Source organism: Rhyacophila brunnea, unplaced genomic scaffold (genome assembly GCF_057557595.1).
Source record: "Rhyacophila brunnea isolate RB1 unplaced genomic scaffold, BYU_Rbru_1.0 scaffold_6, whole genome shotgun sequence".
Classification (NCBI taxonomy): Eukaryota; Metazoa; Arthropoda; class Insecta; order Trichoptera; family Rhyacophilidae; genus Rhyacophila; species Rhyacophila brunnea.
The window spans coordinates 15,196,837-15,215,913 of NW_028233276.1; the positions used below are offsets into that span (position 1 = coordinate 15,196,837).

General features: G+C 33.8%; 1 protein-coding gene across 1 annotated transcript in view; it reads right to left on the reverse strand.

Annotated features, from left to right (window-relative positions):
* LOC147065265 (multidrug resistance protein homolog 49-like) overlaps positions 1-16,276 on the reverse strand; it is an 81,794-nt gene extending 65,518 nt beyond the window's left edge. The window contains exon 1 of the mRNA XM_085956354.1: positions 15,386-16,276. Coding sequence (XP_085812480.1) covers positions 15,386-15,424 — 39 coding nt within the window. The 5' untranslated portion in view covers positions 15,425-16,276. The remainder of the gene's footprint in view (positions 1-15,385) is intronic.
* Positions 16,277-19,077: the final 2,801 nt, after the last annotated feature.

The following is a 19,077-nucleotide window of genomic DNA, read 5'->3' on the forward strand; positions in this document are numbered from 1 at the left end:
TTAAAAATACTTTGGATGTTTGCAATAAAATAATATTTACTGCCACGAATAAAAAGAATAACAGAGGGGTCATTCTTGAAAATGGTAGAGGTAGTGTAAGGATTATTTGAACCACAAAGAATACTTGACGATTTGATTACTGGCAACACCATCGGCGCTAAACGCGGTGAAATTAGGCACTACTCCAAGACTCGGCTTCAACGCGACATTCGCGACGTGAGTTGATAAAAACCCTTCGGCCATCTTGTTGTTTTTCTTTGTTCGCCGGACCTCAGTGATAGTAACACGTATAGACTTGAAGACGCCCGTCGCAGACGACGGGCACGAATTTCACAGAGCCATGCAGAAACCGGTATTTATCTGTATCACATCCATAGTGTCTTAATTTATTGGTTAACCAAAGAAATTGGTTAGATCGTTCGTTTCCCAGTCGTTTTAATATACTTGTCTTTTTCTGTTTAATTTGTATCAAAGTTATGTATATAACTTAATGTTTAAATATACCTTCTGTTTATTTTCCGAAGCAGACTTTTCATTTCAATTAAACCTAAACTGCTTTAAAAAATGTCCGTAAGGTGGCGCCCTAACCTCAAACAGTCCTGTTATTATGTTTTTTTTTCACTTTAGAATTCATCCTGGCCACGCCGAAACGAGAAAGAAATTGCAAGGTAAAGTTTCAACAGCGAATTCACAATCCTCTGGCCCTTTCCAGTTCCCTTTAGACTATTCCCTTTTACGAGTCTCTTGCTCGCAATAATTTGCTTTTACATACCCTGACTAGCCGTTTGTGACATTTGTGGGCCCTCCACACCGCTTTTATCTGTTTAGTAACCAGGGCAACTTTGGAAGAGCTGTTGATGATGAAACAAAAGCTGGAATAAAGCAACATGAGTCATTTGAAACTATTGAATCACATTATTGTAGAGCTTGAACGGAAAAAAAAATATGTTGATAGTAGTTTGAATATAACCGTTATGTATAGGCTGTATAAAGAATGGTGTAATTCAAAAAGCAGGCCTATTGTATTCGAAAATATTTAATACTGAGTACAACAAAGGATTTTTCCAACCCAAGAAGGACCAGTGTTCCTTCTGCGAGGCATTTAAAAATTCAAGTCTTGAGGAAAAAGTTGGAAAGTGTTTTTTTGACCTGCAGTCTGTTTTGAGTGTGCCCTGTGGGGACGTCAGTCAATTTTACTATAAAAGGCGTCTAGCTTGTTATAATTTTACAATATTTAATATAAGCGATAAATTGGTTGTTATTACATTAGCGATACATTGCTATTTTTGGGCTGAAACAATAGGCAAACGAGGGGTAAATGAGATTGGCAGTTGTTTGTTAAAATATCCAAAAGATCATCCAGCTAAGGACATTATTTTTTATGCAGACAACTGCCCGGGGTAGAACAAAAACACATTCATTATTTGTAATTAACTATTTTTTTTATTCAAACGAATAATTCACAAGATTTAAGAATATATCATTCTGATTATTGAACATTTACGTCGGTTAGTAATCTATAGTAATAGTAAAATAGTTACCTACTTTGATTTAAGAAACAAAAACCGATTGCCAAAGTAGCTTGATTTCGAAGAACGCTAATGAGTAGGTATTCAAATGACCAGTAGTTTAAATTTGTCGCTATTAGTATGTCACACCGTAGCATATTGGATAAAATGCGCCGGTTGGGGCGTTAACCCGTAGGAGATGCAGGGTTCGATTCCCGGCCGGGTGGCTTACTTTTTTCAAAAAAGATTTTTTCTATTGGTCTCTCTACTCAGAAAGTTAGAAAGTGTTTTTCTAAATTATAACATTCATTATTTATTTACTACTATATTGCGTACAATCTCTCAACAGCTTCAAATCTAAAACTTTAAAGTTTTTAGTCACAGGGCACAGGGAAGGTGATGCAATGCATGCCTTGATTGAAAAAGAAAAGAAGAGGTTACTCCGAAGTGGTCCAATTTATGTTCCGAGTCACTGGGTTCCCGTTATACGCCTTTCAAAAAAACTGTGAGGCCACATGAGACAACAGAGCTACAAACTAACGAGATTTACGATTTAAAACCTAAAATGGGAAAGAACTTTGAATTTAACGAAGCAAAAGAACTTGTGAAATGGACCGACATACAAATATTTAGGGTTGAGTCATCGCAACCAAATATAATTTTATATAAGACATCTTACACACAGAAGGAATTAAAATTAATTGATGTACGTGTTAGACAAAGAGGTCGTCCAAGTGGAATTGAAGAACTGAAAAGGAGTTACTGTACTCCACCAAAGATTTCAATGGAGATGAAAAGGGACTTAATTTCTATGTGTGAAGCAAATGCCATACCAGAACATTATTGGGACTTTTTTCACAATCTTAATGCCAATAGCAATAACATTCAATGTGCTTTGAATGAAACAATATTTGTTATCAAGTGTCGGCAAAAACAATTAATACGCAAAATAAATTTCCCAGTTTTAATAATTAGTAGGTACAAAATATTCATGGCATTTATAAAAAAATATATTTATGTTTGAACGCAATAAATATTTTTTTTTTTATAAAAAATGTATTTTAATCAAATTATTTTGATTTATTAAAATGATTTCATTTATGCATCCATTAGTAACAACTCAAAACCATACATCTTATCAAAAAACTCACGGCTCGTCTTATGTGGGCAAAGTCGCGCGAAGCGTTGAGTGGGACGTGCAACTCATACGTATAAACGTACAACCAAAAAAAGACTTTACGAACATTTTCACACACGGTTATACGTTTGAGTTGCGCGTGCCGCTCAACGCTTCGCGCGACTTCGCCCACATAAAACGCCCTGTCACTGAGTTCAGAAATAACTCATAAATTAATTGGTAAATATCTACCAGAGATTTTTTTTGATAAAATTAAAATTTATATTTTTATTTTTACGACAGCTTTATAATACATAAATATTAAAAAAAAGTATGACCATTTTTCCCACTTATTCGAAACTTTAAAACGTGAATATCCCAATATCACTTATTCTGACAGTCTAAAATATTGCTACAGACGAAAAAAGAAACCCTTCATGCTTCGCATGAGTCATCAACATGAAGCTGAAAAAAAAATACCCAGTCTACTGGTTAGCTACAAAAGTCTCAAGTTTTCTCTGTCAAGGAGAATGGTGAAGGCCGTATCACTAGCAGGCCAGAAGCGGGGTGGAATTGAGAGAAACGCACGTTGTCGATTGGCAAGAGTTTATTATATCATAGTTATGCAGGGTATTGACGTTTAGGCGGGTTGTAGACGCGGTGTTGCTGGCTGGAGATGCTTGCGGCTTGGCGGGCTGCCGACGTGGTTTTTCCGGCTAGAGATCTTATCTATGGTTCGATGTACGAGGCAAGGCAAGAGAGAGCATTCCGTGCACATCAAAAGTGTGGGATACGCGGCGTCACGGCGCTGTTGTTGGTCTGTCGGTTGTGTACCTCCCTGTTTTACCGACGGATTGTCTAGTAGTGGCGCTATCTCGTGTGGCTGTTTTTGGTAGCTTTGCGTCTCTTTGAGTCTGTTTGAATTTTGGCGGGGAACGTGAACGAATTTGAAAGTTCGGATTACAGGGAGGCAGGCTAAATAATATTTTACCTAAATTAAATTTATTCAAGGAGGTGGACATGACCCTCATGTCCTTTTGAATCCGCGTATGTGGCAAGGTCACCTTAAGGCTGGCTATTCAGTATATCGGTCAGATAGTTCCGACATAGCAAAGTTTTTACTTTATTGGTGTGACATTAATTTTATTGCCACCGTAAAATGTCAATGGTATACAAGTTTCTGTTATGCAAATTTAATACAACACTTTAAGATATTGCAATGTGATCGCTCTTTTCAATAATTATGTTATTGCAAAGGTATAGAGGAGAAGTTAACAACTTTTTCCTCATGGATGGTGCAAATCAAAAATTTTAATTTGTCAAGGGTGTAAAAATATATTTTTTGTTTGATGACAAGCTTGACAAATTGAAAGTAATATTAAAAAGTATTGCGCAAATACAATTTTCAAATATATACTCTATATAGCTACTAAAAAGATTTCCTATTTTACTCGACAAGACATAACCAATAGAGTTTGCCTAAAAAACAAAATAATATTATTTATAATAGCGGTAGCGAATTCAATAACCAACAACTTTACAAAGGACAATATTACAGCGCACAGTCTACAATAATTATCGTATAAATTAGAGAATCAAAATGGAATGGCCTACCCAGTGACGACGTAAAGACGTTTGAAAATCATTACAAAAGTAAAAGCATAATAGCACCTGTACACGTGCATGGATTTATTTGCAGTAATAATGCGTATTTTAAACTATCACGATAATAAATGTTTATAATGTAAAAGTGCTGACTGTCTCGCCAATCTCATTCTTCAAGAGTAAGCGAGATGCGATGTTGTCATTAACATTTGACAGGTAATGAAAATCGGTTAACCTCAAAATGAGTCTGCGTAGTGTTTTTACTGGCGGCAGGAGTAGATATCGAACAAATCCAACTGTCGGGTGAAAATTCAGAATCTTCCGAACTTTTGTGATTCATCCATGCAATCTTGCAACTTGCAGGATAATACATGTTTACACATACTTATGTTTTACCTACTATTTCTTGTTATTTCCTTGATAATACGTACTGTCAGCAGTCAATCCATGCACGTGTAAATGGGGTATAAGGTATATTTTTCATTCTATTTAATATTGCTAACAATCTACTTACTACTATTACAATAATATTTTAAATTACAATATAAATTCACAATTCCACAAACTCGAAGATGCTACGAGGGTGGGTCAATAATTCCTTAGAAAAAAGCATTAAAACAGTTTTGATTTTTGTATTTTTTTTTTATTTCTCAACATAATCTCCTTGGAGCTCAATACACTTGGTTAGACGTTTCTCAATTTTTTTTGAACCGTCAGAAAAATAAGTTTTCGGAAGGTCCTCAAAATAAGCATTTGTCCGATCGATGACTTCTTCATTTGAAAAAAAACGTTGTCCACTTAGCCATTTTTTTAAGTTTGGGAAAAGGAAAAAGTCACTGGGGGCTAAATCTGGCGAATACGGTGGGTGGTCGACCAATTCGAACTTCAATTCTTCAATTTCAGCCATTGATCGTAAACATGTGTGAACACGGGCATTGTCCTGATGAAAGAGGATTTTTTTTCCTGTTTAAATGAGGCCGTTTTTCTTCAATTTTGTTTTTTAGCTGGTCCAATAAAGATGCATAATAATTCCCTGTTATTGTTTTTCCTTTTTCCAAATAGTCAACGAAAATAATTTCACGTGCATCCCAAAATACAGTAGCCATAACCTTACCAGCTGATTTTACGGTTTTCGCCTTCTTTGGACATGGTTTGCCTTCGCAATCCACTGCTTTGACTGTTCTTTCGTCTCGGGAGTATAGTGGTGTATCCATGTTTCATCTACAGTCACAAAGCGACGAAAAAATTTATCCGGATTGCGTTGCATGAGCGACAACAGGGCTTTAGAGGCCACCACCCTATTGCGTTTATTGTCGACTGTGAGCAAACGCGGCACCCATCTTGCAGAAATATTTTTCATGCCCAATTTGTCATGTAAAATAGAAATGACGCTACCTTTTGAGATCCCTGTAACCTCAATTATCTCACTCAACTTTAATCTTCGGTCACTTAACACCATATCGTGGATTTTATTGATCATTTCTGGTGTAGTCACCTCTACAGGACGTCCTGAGCGTGGTTCATCCTTTGTTGATGTACGACCACGTTTAAATTCATTTAACCAGTTATAAATAGTTGCGAGTGAAGGAGCAGATATGCCGTGAACTAAATCCAACTCATTTTTTATTTCCTTTGCTGTTAACCCTTTTATATTAAAATGTTTAATAACAGCTCTAAACTCAATTTTCTCCATTTTCCATTTTTCCATTTTCCACAATTTTTAAATGTACGAGAAACACACAACAACCCGACCAATCTGATTGAAACTTCGCAGCATACTGAATCGGTAGTGCCGCTGCATGAAAACAAACCTCTTTCAGTACTAGTCGCGCCACCTGTCGGCTTTTCTAAGGACTTATTGACCCACCCTCGTATAAAATAAATTTGCATATGAAACAAGTTTTTTATGTCACAAACTTGATATTTACCCTAAAATTTGCATTGAAATTAACAAAATAAACTAACTGATTCTCACAATTTTATTCTCAGTAAGTAATTTAGTTATCGTAAACATGAACTACTTTGTCCCACTCGATTAAAATGTTTCCGCATACTGTAAGCATGCAGGCCTGCATCAAACGGTATACGGAGTGCACAGAACCTGGATGGTAGAATTCGGAGGGCGGCACCACCCGAAACAGGACACATTATAAAAATAATATTATTCATAAAAAATAAAAAAAATGACACGAGAGTTTTACACTAGTTGAATTTGGTGTCAGACATAAATATCATGATATAAGTATCAAGTATAAACGTACCATAAGTGAAGTCGTTTAGTAGTTTTTTTAGCATTAGGATTATTTCACTATTATCATGTAATTATTAAATGAACCACAATAATTATGTACTTACTGGAAAAGGTTATTTAATATTTCTCTCCGACCATGTCCGATCCTAATAGGATCACATGGCCCTCCACAGAGTGGAGGTTTGTATTAAGGTTATACTTCAGTGGAGGCATGTTCTAAAAAAATCGCGCTAGGCGATGCGCGGATTGTGCAAATGATGCGTGCCGAACGAAATATAATTTGTCATAAAAATCTAACGTGCGTCTATTTAATGTTATGTTTATTGTTATATTACTAATAATAATAATATATTCATTGACATGTTTTATTTTTTAAGTACATACGTAAAGTTTTTTAATCATCTTTACACGATTTAAGAATATTTTCATCCAACGTCATGACAAAGCAAATCGACGTGCAGACACCTCGACTGTCGGTCTCCGATTGGCGACTAGTGAGAAATTTCGTCGTACCTACTGTTGAAAATTATTTGTCGTTTCACTGAAGTACGCTCTTAACAGATTTTGTTTTTACGAGAAATGGATGTCAGTCACTTGCTCAATCTATTAGGCCCATACTCTGACTCATACACAAATTAAAAAACAATATGTGTACTTGCCAGACCCAGGATGCGAACTTGGGACCCACAGCCCTATAGGCCGATGCTCAAGCCGCGCGGCCATCGTGGGCATAAAATATTTATTATTGGCGTATTTAATATTTAGTGAAACATAATTATGCCACTTTCATCAAAATATATGTTTCAATTTCGATTCCCGGTGAAGTCTAAATATATTTACATAATCTAATATGTAAATTCCTCAAGCCTGGGAGTTTTACCACTATTATTGGGCTTCACGGCCTGTTGTGGTATTTAATAAAGAAACAAATATTAATTATAATGGGGACTAAAATATGAAAGTGAAACAAAAAAAGGAACTCTGGTCTACTGATTAGGATAGGTACAAGGGTTTTCAGGTCCGGACCCCTCCATTAACGAAGATAATACAATACAATTATTTAGTTAAATGGAATATTGTTCCTTATTATTCTTCATCATCAGGACATCATGACTGAGGATCGTGACCCGGATCATTTAGCTATAGCCTTCTCAACAGGTTAACTCCTTTCCTCCTAGCATTCTATGGCATGCAAGGTCTGTGTTTGTGGAACTCATGAATTATTGGTGAAAATATCTGGGGCATCCAATGTTTGGTTTAATATTCTGACGCACAGTATGTCTAAAAGGCAATACAGCATGTACGACATAAACGGACACCAATGATCCTAATCATTATGAATGTTAGACCACGCGCATTCGATAACCATTTGTGGATGTACCCATAGTTATAGCTGCAGGCCAGGTATTCATTGCTAGGCTAAAAATGTAGTGTCTGGGTATAAACAATGTACCCAGAAAAGTGCAGGGGTTGAAGTGACGAGAAGTTATACGTAGTAGGCTGGATAAATACGGACATCAGCGGTATCTGCTCGATTTTGATAACCCCGCCACATTAAAAAAATGAAAAACAAATGATTATCTTTTTTTTTTTTTAAATCCAAACCATTTCCCTGTGCGTACCTGGCTACAAGACATGACTTTACATTGCAAGCTTATTTAAAGAGAACTTCACACTTCAATTATGACATTTATTTGCCAATTTGTAGGGCATGTGAAAAGAATATCGATCAAGATGAGTAAATAAGTAGCCAATATATAATACAACACTTCGACATTATTATTTAGTTTAAGAAATCCTATAATATTGCACTCAAGTAATGAAATAGAGTGGCAGCCATTTGCTTGAGTTAGGAAATCGGAAATGCCAACTTAATGATGTTAATATCTCTGCAGTTTACCTACCATCTTAATTATGTTTCATTAGTTCGGTGAATGTGTTCACATGTCATAATAGAAATAGTGTATAGGTCTCATTTTATATAGTCCAAATACTTTAGTTTTAATGTAGGTTTATGTAGATTTTGAAATAATTTTAATATGACCTCTTGTTGTTTATTTATTCGTTATAAACCTTCAAGTCTTCTTACATGAATGTCATCTGAAAATGTCAAATCCTGGCAATGCCCTTGCGTTGTTGAAGGCTTTCTATAAGATCATTTAATTCGCACCTACATTTCAAATTGAAGGTTTGTCATTTAAATTTGAAAGAAAGACGAGTCATCGTGAATAATTCATGTTGAATTTGACGACTTCCCAGAGGAAACCACAAGGCAAGGAAAAAAATCACAAGGCTGATGAAATAAAAAAGAATATAATATTTGCATTGTAGAGTAGCATAGAGATGCCTTACAAGCGAAAATCATACTTTGCCCACGGTCAGTTTGGGCTCATCTGCATTACGAGTATAAAATTTCATTTACTAAAAAGCTGCTTCATACCTACTAACCAAGTAAATTTAGCTAAATGCCTGCATGGAAAATCAATGATTTTACTACACTATAACCTGGATATTATGTGAAAACCGCGAGTGGGACAAAGTTGGTCTATGTCGTTTTAATTTTGGATCTTAGTTTATAACTTATTATTATTATATATATCGACTACCTCATGGAATAACACACTAACTCTAAATTATCAACTTTTCAGGAGAGCAAAAAACCATTCAAAAAAATGTGTATCATAAGCCGTTTATTGTGTACAAATATTATTTAAATTATAATTTATATCTTTAAATAGCGAATCATTTAAGCAGACTATCAACTTTTGCATGACATTACTTTAGTAAATAACACCCTAAATGTGTTTTTCCATGGTAAGTTTGACAACTAAAATATTACATTACAATTATAAAAGATTTGGTGTGATTTTTTCCATTTATATTTTTTAGAAAGTGTATATATCTATACTTAGTGTGTTTTTTCACGTAATTATTATTTTTTTCATAAAAAAAGTACCACGTAACTTGAGATGGAGTTTTTTTCCATGCTAATTCTGAACGATAATCTTAAATATCTCGACTTAGAGTGATTTTTGTTTTGAACTTTACGAGGAATGACATACTATGTGCTCTTAGTGTTTTTTTTCTCGATGATATTTGATTAAACCAAAAATATTTTTAGATATTCTGATGGAATATGAAGAGATTTTTTAATTTAACAATATTTTATCGCAATAAACTGTATTTTAACCATTCAGTCAGTTTCAGGTAATTGTTTTACAGAACATACTATTATAAGGTACTAAATGAATATTTCAGTCAACATAATAATGATTGATAGTACTTATATATTAAAAAAAATATAGGATAGTTAGTTACCTATATATATTTTACGTAAATTACGTTTGCATTGCAGCATTGTCAAGGAAATAGGTACCTACATGGAACGTTATGTAAATAAATCTTTTATATTAAGTGTGGGAAAACTATCAACTAACATACAACTGTATTCTTAAAATTAGATTTAAAATACGTAAAAATATTACTTACAAGACTTATACTTCTATGCAGCTACTTATTTCTATCGCACATCGCTTAGCTGTTTGTAGATGCTAAAGATAACAATAGTCATCCTTGCTAACAATATCATAAACAGTGAGATTGTAGATGGCATATTTTCTCTTATAATGAAAGACTCATACATACTTCACTTTACGGAAAGATATTATTAATATGTTCAACTACACTATTTTTTGTTGCTTCACTGAGTGCATGAGGACGGTTGTTGTGCATGCCTCGACAATCCAATAGCAAATTCTGACTCTTCATTTTTTTAAAAGCACTCACCACCCACATATTTGAAATTGAAAGCGTTTGTAAAAACATAGTTTTACACACTTTTATTATTTCGTCATTGCATGGAAAATTATAAATAAGTGCTTTTGAACGTCTTGAAGCTGGTAGTTTTTGGGTTTTCTTTTGCACTGACTTGATATATCGTATCGTAAGATGTAATCCCATTGTCTCTCATGATTGCCAATCATCCAAAATGAATCAAAACTAACTTGATGTTCGGATTCACATTTTTGAGGCACATTTGAATAGGCAAGAATTTTTACACGGTGCTTCCATGGTATTGAAATATTCTAATATTCTTCATCCGAATTGAATACTTTTTTGGCTTTCTCCTTTTTCCACAAGTCTTTAAAATTACAGTTATCTTATTTTTCTCGATTCAGGTGTGCCAATGGTAGAAATACTCTGTACATATGCACTAGGTAAGGACAACGTCATGTCTGGTGATGTGATGTCTGAAAGTACATTTATGTCTAAAGGTGGAAAAGTACTCAGTATTACCTTACTACTTTACACAAGTCGTCATGGAATCAATGCAAGAAGAATAATTAATGTAGGTTGTAAATTAGAAACTAATGGTGCAAATATGCATTTATACAATGCTTCCTAATGATAGGAAGACGTTATAGTTTATATTACGAAACACAAAATATTATAAACATTGAAAATCCTGTTGGAGCCAATAGTACCGACAGAATATTTACGGTTGAATCGTTTATAATTATAAGCTAAAAATGTGTTGTCTGAAGTAGGATATTATTAAAGCTACATCAGTGCTCAAAATGGAAAATTTCACGAACAGGAACGCTCGACAATTTTCCAAAAATGTGTGATATTAGATATAATAATATCTGTAACATAAAAATAGCTTTTAGTTTTACATGATGTACTTTTTTCATCATCATCTTCGCCCAATACGCTATCGGCTATAACAATTAGTGGTAACACACAAATATAGAGTCATTTTAGTTTACGAAATCGTTTTCTTAAAAATACTTTAATAATTATACAAATATAAATAACTAAACGTATATGAATCTAATTAGAGTGGGAAACATTATTAAAATACATGAAATAATAGACAAACTAATCACAATTTCTAATTGGTTTCGTTAGCAGTTTGAATAAAAATATGCAACTAAGAGTGGATAGAAATATGAGTGAAGATACTTCGGCTTAAACAAAATACATGCGGCTTTTTTCAAAGCTCTGATTTTTCGTAAATTCGAAATATTTTGATTAAGGTAAACTATTTTTTAATCAAATTAAAATCCATCGTATACGAAAAAGCAAGGGCATGGTTTTTAATAAATTAATTTAAAAGATATGTAATACGCAAGATTTACAAATGTAGCATTCTTTATTAAATATGAATCATTTTAAACAACCTCAGAAGTGCAGGTACATATTATTAGAAAAAAAATATTTACATCATGTGGACATGTAGGATAATTTATTCTAATAGGTTTCCAATGTTATAGAAATTGTTATATACAGGGAAATTTTTCATATATTTATCCCATTGGATTCTGATTGATTTATTTAAATATTTAACCATCAAAGACACAGTTCATTCAACCCGAAAAATATCCATATAAAATTAAAACAATAAAAATATATGAGGTAATGATTTTTTTTTGTCACTCAATGTAAAATATTATAATAGATTACGATAAATAATTATTATCTGGCGATTCCGTAACGTTGAGTAGGTAGGTAAAACATCGAATACGTAGATTCTGATCACAGGGAAAAGCATGACTGTATTTACTATTTAATATGAAATATTTTACCCCCTAAGAAATTATTAAACAACAATTTAAGCTATTAAGTACCTAAAAAGAGTTTTTAAACGATGTCAGAGCACAAGTTTTTCGGAAATTTAAAAATTTAGCAAAGCAGCTGCAATAGTTAGGTTTTTTCATGTATGCAATAATAATTATTTAGAGCCCAACCCATCAACCTTGGTCGATCCAGTGCTGGATGAAGGCCTCCCTTATTTTATTCCATCTCTCTCGGTACCTACTTAGTTTTTCACTGCAAAGTATTTCCGCTGAACTTTATCAATTCATCAATAATGTAAGAAATATAAAAAATAAATTAGTGTAGAGCAGCAAAGCATGGAGGTTACCGGTTAGGTAATAGGAAACCAAAAAAACACAACTTAAAATGATTAAATTTGGAAAAATAAGGAGTCTAATTTTGTCGCTTCCTCTGATGAAAACGCTTATCATTGGCTGCATACAACTTAATATTGATAAACGACCAATGAACGACCCCGATTGCATTATGAAATACAAAAACTATGAACGCGTCAAACCCATGTAAATTTCGTTAACATAATAATATGATAAATGGACAATTCGGTCAATTATGGTTGCCTCGATACAAAATTTAAAGTTTCATTACAAAAAACAATTGCCTACTACTGCCGTATTGATCATAAACGTGCTAAAGAATTTCAACCCTCGGTAGGACAGATATAGTATACCTATCTCGGTAGATACTTAGGTAGGGCACGTAGTTTTATTCACACTATTTTTACTATGTTCTTTTTGTGCAATATTTAACAAATTAATTATGTCATTTATACAGTAAAGATAATATATGTATTTAATGTGTTTCATTTAAAAATTTAAAAGTTCCAGTGTGCATTATAACTATTACGTTATTAACTCACTATATTTAGGCATGTACTCGTACCTTAACCTTAACTGTATCAAAATAATATGTATAAAATTGAAAAAAAATAGTTTCTTGTTTTATAAATATCAGCATAAGCGTTGGACTATCACGCTGTGGGTCTTAGGTTCGAATCCTGGGTCTGGCAAGTACACATATTGTTTTTCAGTTTGTGTTTGTCAGGGTATGGACCTAATAGGTTGAGCAAGTGGCTGACATCCATTTCTCGTAAAAAACAAAATCTGTTAATACAAACCTCTACTCTGTGGAGGCCCATATGATCCTATTAGGATCGGACATGGTCGGAAAAAAAAAAAAAAAATCTACATTCCAATGTAAAATAGCTTCCACCTTTCCTTACAATCATAAAAACCTTTTTTTTTTCAAAATAATTATTGTCCCATACGTGCGTGCGACAATGCAATAAATCTTACCCAGTGCATTTCTTTGTATACAATTTTATTGTTTTATCACCATTGACGCAAAAGGGTCTGTCTATTAGTGCATTCAATGCCAAATTCGTTGAAAACAGTATTGTCTTGAAAAAGGTTAGTTCTCAAATACGTTGTCTTACATTTACTCTATCACTATTTCAAAAAAACTTAAGTACATTATGTACGGGTCATAGAAAATTCAGTGGTTCTAAACCAGTAAAATATTTTTTTAATAAAAAAAATATTTATGTTTTTGTACCTTTGTACCTATCAATTCATTTTCGTAAATTTTAAATCTAACCTGGAACGTAATATTAAGTATGACGCTTGAGGATTTTACTAGACGACTCGCTGTCCGTCGGATATTTTACGAACCGGTACGCCATTTTCGAGGTTTTAACGAACAGGAACGCCATCCTTGGAAATCCCACGAACAGGAACGGCGCTCCGGGGCGTTCCGCTCCATTCCGAGCGCTGAGCTACATATTATTTACCTTTATTGTTTCCATCCTTTATTTTATTAGTCTTTTGAGCTAATTGTAATATTCGCCGAAATCTAGTTTGAGACATATTAACTAAATCCATTAGAATTTAAATTCAAATTCCATCAAGTACCTAACATCGGTCGATAGTATTAATAATAATATTAAAATTAGTCACTAGTTCACAACAACAAAAATAATACAACTTTACTGTCACAAAAGCAATTTGCGATAATGAAAGTAGGTGCGATTCATTACAAGGGATAATGATTTTTCGATACAGTGTTGTTCTATGTTGATAAAGGCAAGATTTGAAAGTGAAAGTTGAATTAGTGTCATATTCCACGGTGATATCATAGTTAAATGATACACTAAAATGATTTGTGTAGGGAGCATGTATATTTTTTTCGAGTAATATCACACCAACTCGGCATAGTGTCTATATTCAGTGTCACATAAAAATTAATAACCATAACTTGTGATACCAACGTGGATTATTATTCCATGTTATTTAAGATTTTACAAAAAATGTTATATAATCATAATTCTACTTACGAGTATTATTTTAAACAGTATTTTGGGTGTTTTTCGAGAAAAAAAAATTATGCAACAATAGCTCAAAAAACTTAAAACACACTAATTCGAATTGGTGTGTTATTCCATGAGGTAGTCGATATGAACTATAATCATTTAAAAGAAAAAAAAGTTTGTAAATTATTGACAATTAATTATTAATGTTAAACATACTAACATTCATTGGTAAAAAATGTTTGTATAATTATTTTAAATTTATAATGCAAATGGATAATAAAATTTATGTCAAAAAACGAGTTTACTCTTTTTTCTAATTTTAAAATGACCACCCTTATAATGATAGTTCTCCTTTGTGGTTTAATATTTTATGTGATCATGGAATATTAATTTAATGAATAAATATTGATCATTAGATAAAGAGCATCATTATGATCGATACGTATTTTTTGATACATTTTACAGATTCAACTGCGTATGGTACGTTGTTATGTTCTTTCAATTCTTTTCTATGCTACGGGAGTATGGACACTGAACCAAGAGATGTCACGGAGAGTTGAAGCTTTCGAGATGTGGCTTTATAGACGCATCCTCAAAATTCCTTGGACTGACAAATGTTGAAGTTCTCAATCGAATGGGAAAGGACCGATATGTTCTGCGTAGTATCAAAACCAAAAACACTACAGTTCCTCGGCCACATTATGAGCGAACAAAAGTACAGCATTCCCCAACTTGTCGTTCAAGGGAAGATAAATGATAAGTGTAGAAGAGGAGAAGAAGAGATGCCGCATTTCGTGGCTTAAAACTCTCCACTGAACTATGGCTCAACTATGGTCAAGATCACCTTGATCGTGGCTGACCTCCGCTAGGGGATGTCATAATAAGAAGAAGACAGATTCTTCAGGTTTGGCTCACAAAAATTTTCATTCATTCATCGTCAAAACCAAAACAAAAACTAAGAAACAGAATATTTTGCTTACCGCTTGTAGAAAGGTGTATCCAGGACGTGGAAACTTCATGTTCACAGGATTGTTTCTTTTCAAATACTTATCACATCACACATCACAGAAGTTATTTAACACAAGTCAATAGCAACTATATAGAATATAATTTTACACTTGTTTAGTTTGATTTTATAAGAACATTATATTATTAGAGGTCGCATTTATAAAATAGAATAATTCTGACAATCCTAAGGTCACAATTTATATTAAATCAAAATATCTAAATTTATTTATGGTTACATGGATATTTGATATCTTATGGATAAAAGAATATTTTTTATTTATTATGGTTTCGATTAGGCAAGATTAATTAAATTTTGAAAACTATCCAACACCATCTGCAATTTGTATTATTAGTTCAACGAAAATAAATAAGTATGACTGAAAAAGTTTAGTGTTTATTTATGTAAGATCTCCACATCGCACCAGCAACATGACTTAGAGATGGGGAATATTCATGACAAATAAAGGTAGCATTAAAATGAATTTATGTAACATCAAATAAATTAATGGTGGTCACGGAACAATTATTTATTATTGACAGTTTATTTAGTTTTTATGGACAGTTAATATGTTTAGAGAGCAAATTGTTTAACAGGAGGCAGGAGAATAAAACAGTTTCACTCGATCACTACAAAGACTTATAGTTTTGCAGAGTCGAACCACAGGACTGTAGTGCCTGAGATTAGTTTTATATGCAGTAGGTAAGTGATTGTTTACAAGAATGTTAATTGTTATTTATCACAATTTAAATTTTTTATAAGTCACAGATAGGGATTGCACACAGAACACATAACAAATAGAATTCCGATAGGTTATATACCAATACAGTAAATTTTGAAGTGGGTTTTGAATGTGTGTGTGTCCTACGAAAATGAACCACGAATTATAGACGTGCAATAGTGTGTGTAATACACCAATATTAAATGAGCATCAATGCATTAACCGAGAGAAGTTGTTAGTATTTAACGTATGACGTATTATTGACACGTGTTTAAATTTATCCCGTATTCTTCCTTAATTGAGATCGGTTGCCTTCTTCTCCTTACCCGTTTGGTATTTCAGTTCCCATTATTACTGAGTTCCCTGGGATAGCAATACCGGTATTTCAAAACCAGTATCCAAATATTTATGAATACTGGAAGTTGAAACAAAATTTTTTATTTAACATAAATGGTTTAATATGACTGTAATTTTTTGTCGATTTACGCGATGTCTAGTTTATTTCCGTTGCCCTTGGATGTCCTCGGTGAATAATAATGACACGTACAGATTTGCGAAATACATTTGCATTATAAGTAGTTATTCCTTAATTTCAAATTTTCCTAATGTTTGCCGGTTGCTCGCGGGTTTTAGAAGTACTCAGGTGTATTTTTAGATGTATGTATCTGAAATCGCGGTAAAATACTATTCGTTTGTATAATCATTAGTAACCTCAACCCTAGTAGCGAATATTTAATGATGTATATGCCTAATTTTTCAATGTTTATCTACTAAAGAGTAGTTTATACAATAATGGAGGAATATAATTTTGTTGAACAAAAAAGTGAGCAACATTGTGTTTGGTTTCACTTCTTACCGGATAAAAGTAAAGATATTGCTTAGTGTAAAAAGTGCATTAAACTAATAAAACAGGTGGAATCACTAGTGGGCCACATACATAATATTATCGAAGAACACTTCATCATATAAATTGATTGAAAGATCATTCGAAGAAGTGCCAACAGTTCAACTACTACAAGTATATGTAAACATTAGCATCTCATCATATCTCGCCCTTACCTATTTTTAAAGATGTACATAATATAATATGTACCTATTTAGATATTTTTCCTATAAAATATTAATATATTATATATTTATTGGACGTCTGACTAGTATCTTCAAGAGTGACCTACCATTATGTCTTAAGCGTAGGGTGTTCAACCAATGTTTGCTACTCGTGTTCACGTATGGCTGCAAGACGTGGACCCTCAACATGAGAGATGTCCAAAGGCTAAGAGTCGCACAGCGAGGAATGTAGAGGTGTATAATGGGCATCACGCGAAAGGATCGTAAGAGAAACAAATGGGTTAGGAAGCAGACAGGAGTACGCGATGTAATAGACATTGCCAAACAGCTGAAATGGAAATGGGCGGGGCACATTGCTCGCCGAAAGGACGGCAGTTGGACAAATGCCGTCATCCAGTGGTACCCGAGGGGCACGAAACGACCACAGGGTTGCCCTAAAAGCCGCTGGATTGACGAACTGGTAAAGTTCGGCGGAAATACGTGGCAGCGAACGACACAGGACCGAGAGAGGTGGAAGAAGCTTAGGGAGGTCTTCATCCAGCAGTGGATTGACCCCGGCTGATGATGATATTTATTGGTAGATACTGTTTTTTTCCATTTATTTCATGAATACCGGTATTCAATAAGAAGTATCACTTCCCTCCATTTGTGGGTGTGAATTTTTCTGTCACTTTTATTTTTATTATGGTTTTTTTTTCGTCTGGATTCGGGATGGAAGGTGGATAATTAAGACACCGGAATTGTGAATAGAAGCGGCGAGTTTATTTACGTTAATATTATAATCGTTACATTTTTATAATTTAATTTTTCGGAGGACGAAATCGGCGTGTTCGCGATTAAGCTGCTTGCAGCGTTCTGAGCGCCATCTTCCGTTTTTTTCCAACGAAAGCCGTCGTCGAAAAAAAGCGACGTTGCAAATCTTCAACGGTTATATTATAATCTACTCTACGGCATTGCCGGCTCGGCTTTGTTATTATTATTTAAATATTTTCGCAATCAGCCATTATTATTTGTTGGCTTCGATACCGATTCGGGCCTCTCAAGATACACGAAAACATCCCCAAATGGGGACCATACGGGGTTGTCACAGAAGGTATTCAATAAGAAACACCGAAATACCAATATTGGTATTTCATTCGGTATTCCAATCCCTGGTCACAGAACACTACTATTGATTGTGAAAAAAAATGAATTACAAAGTTAAAAACAAAACAATAAAAGTATGCATGAACAGAAATTTAATTAAAATTTACATTATTATTATTGCATTACACATAGTAAAAAAAAAACAAATTGAACATAAATCACTTTTTTATACAACAAATAATTTATAACGTTTGAGAATGTAACAATATGCCATATACATAATTTGCAAACATTTCATACGTATTATATCTCCACTAGAAACAATCCATTTTTAAAAAAAAATATTGTAATTATAAGTCGGCTCGCACATTGGAACTCGTCTCGCCTAAAAACGCATCGAATACGTCGATGTGACGTCATCGTAAACCAAGAAACAAACGTTATTAAATGGACCTTCGCACATTGGCCGTTGCAACTGCGACGCGAGACGATCCGCTGATGCAACATGTCGAATTTCGAACAGCCTGCATGTCGTATCTAAAAAAAGACGACTCCGCGCAAGCGCACAGCTGGCGGCCATCGGTCATTTCTGTCTTTGTCTCTGTCTACAATGGCATTGCTCGCTCACGCCGCCGCGTTTGACGTTTGTTCATACAATCAACACAATAAAAATGGCAGACGAGAGACTTCTCTTTTTTCGTGTTTGACGTTTGCCGCTGGGCAGATGTGCGAGGATGTACGATGCAACATTCGTCGAAAGTCTTAGAACTTTTGATTTATGGCCGTTAGGC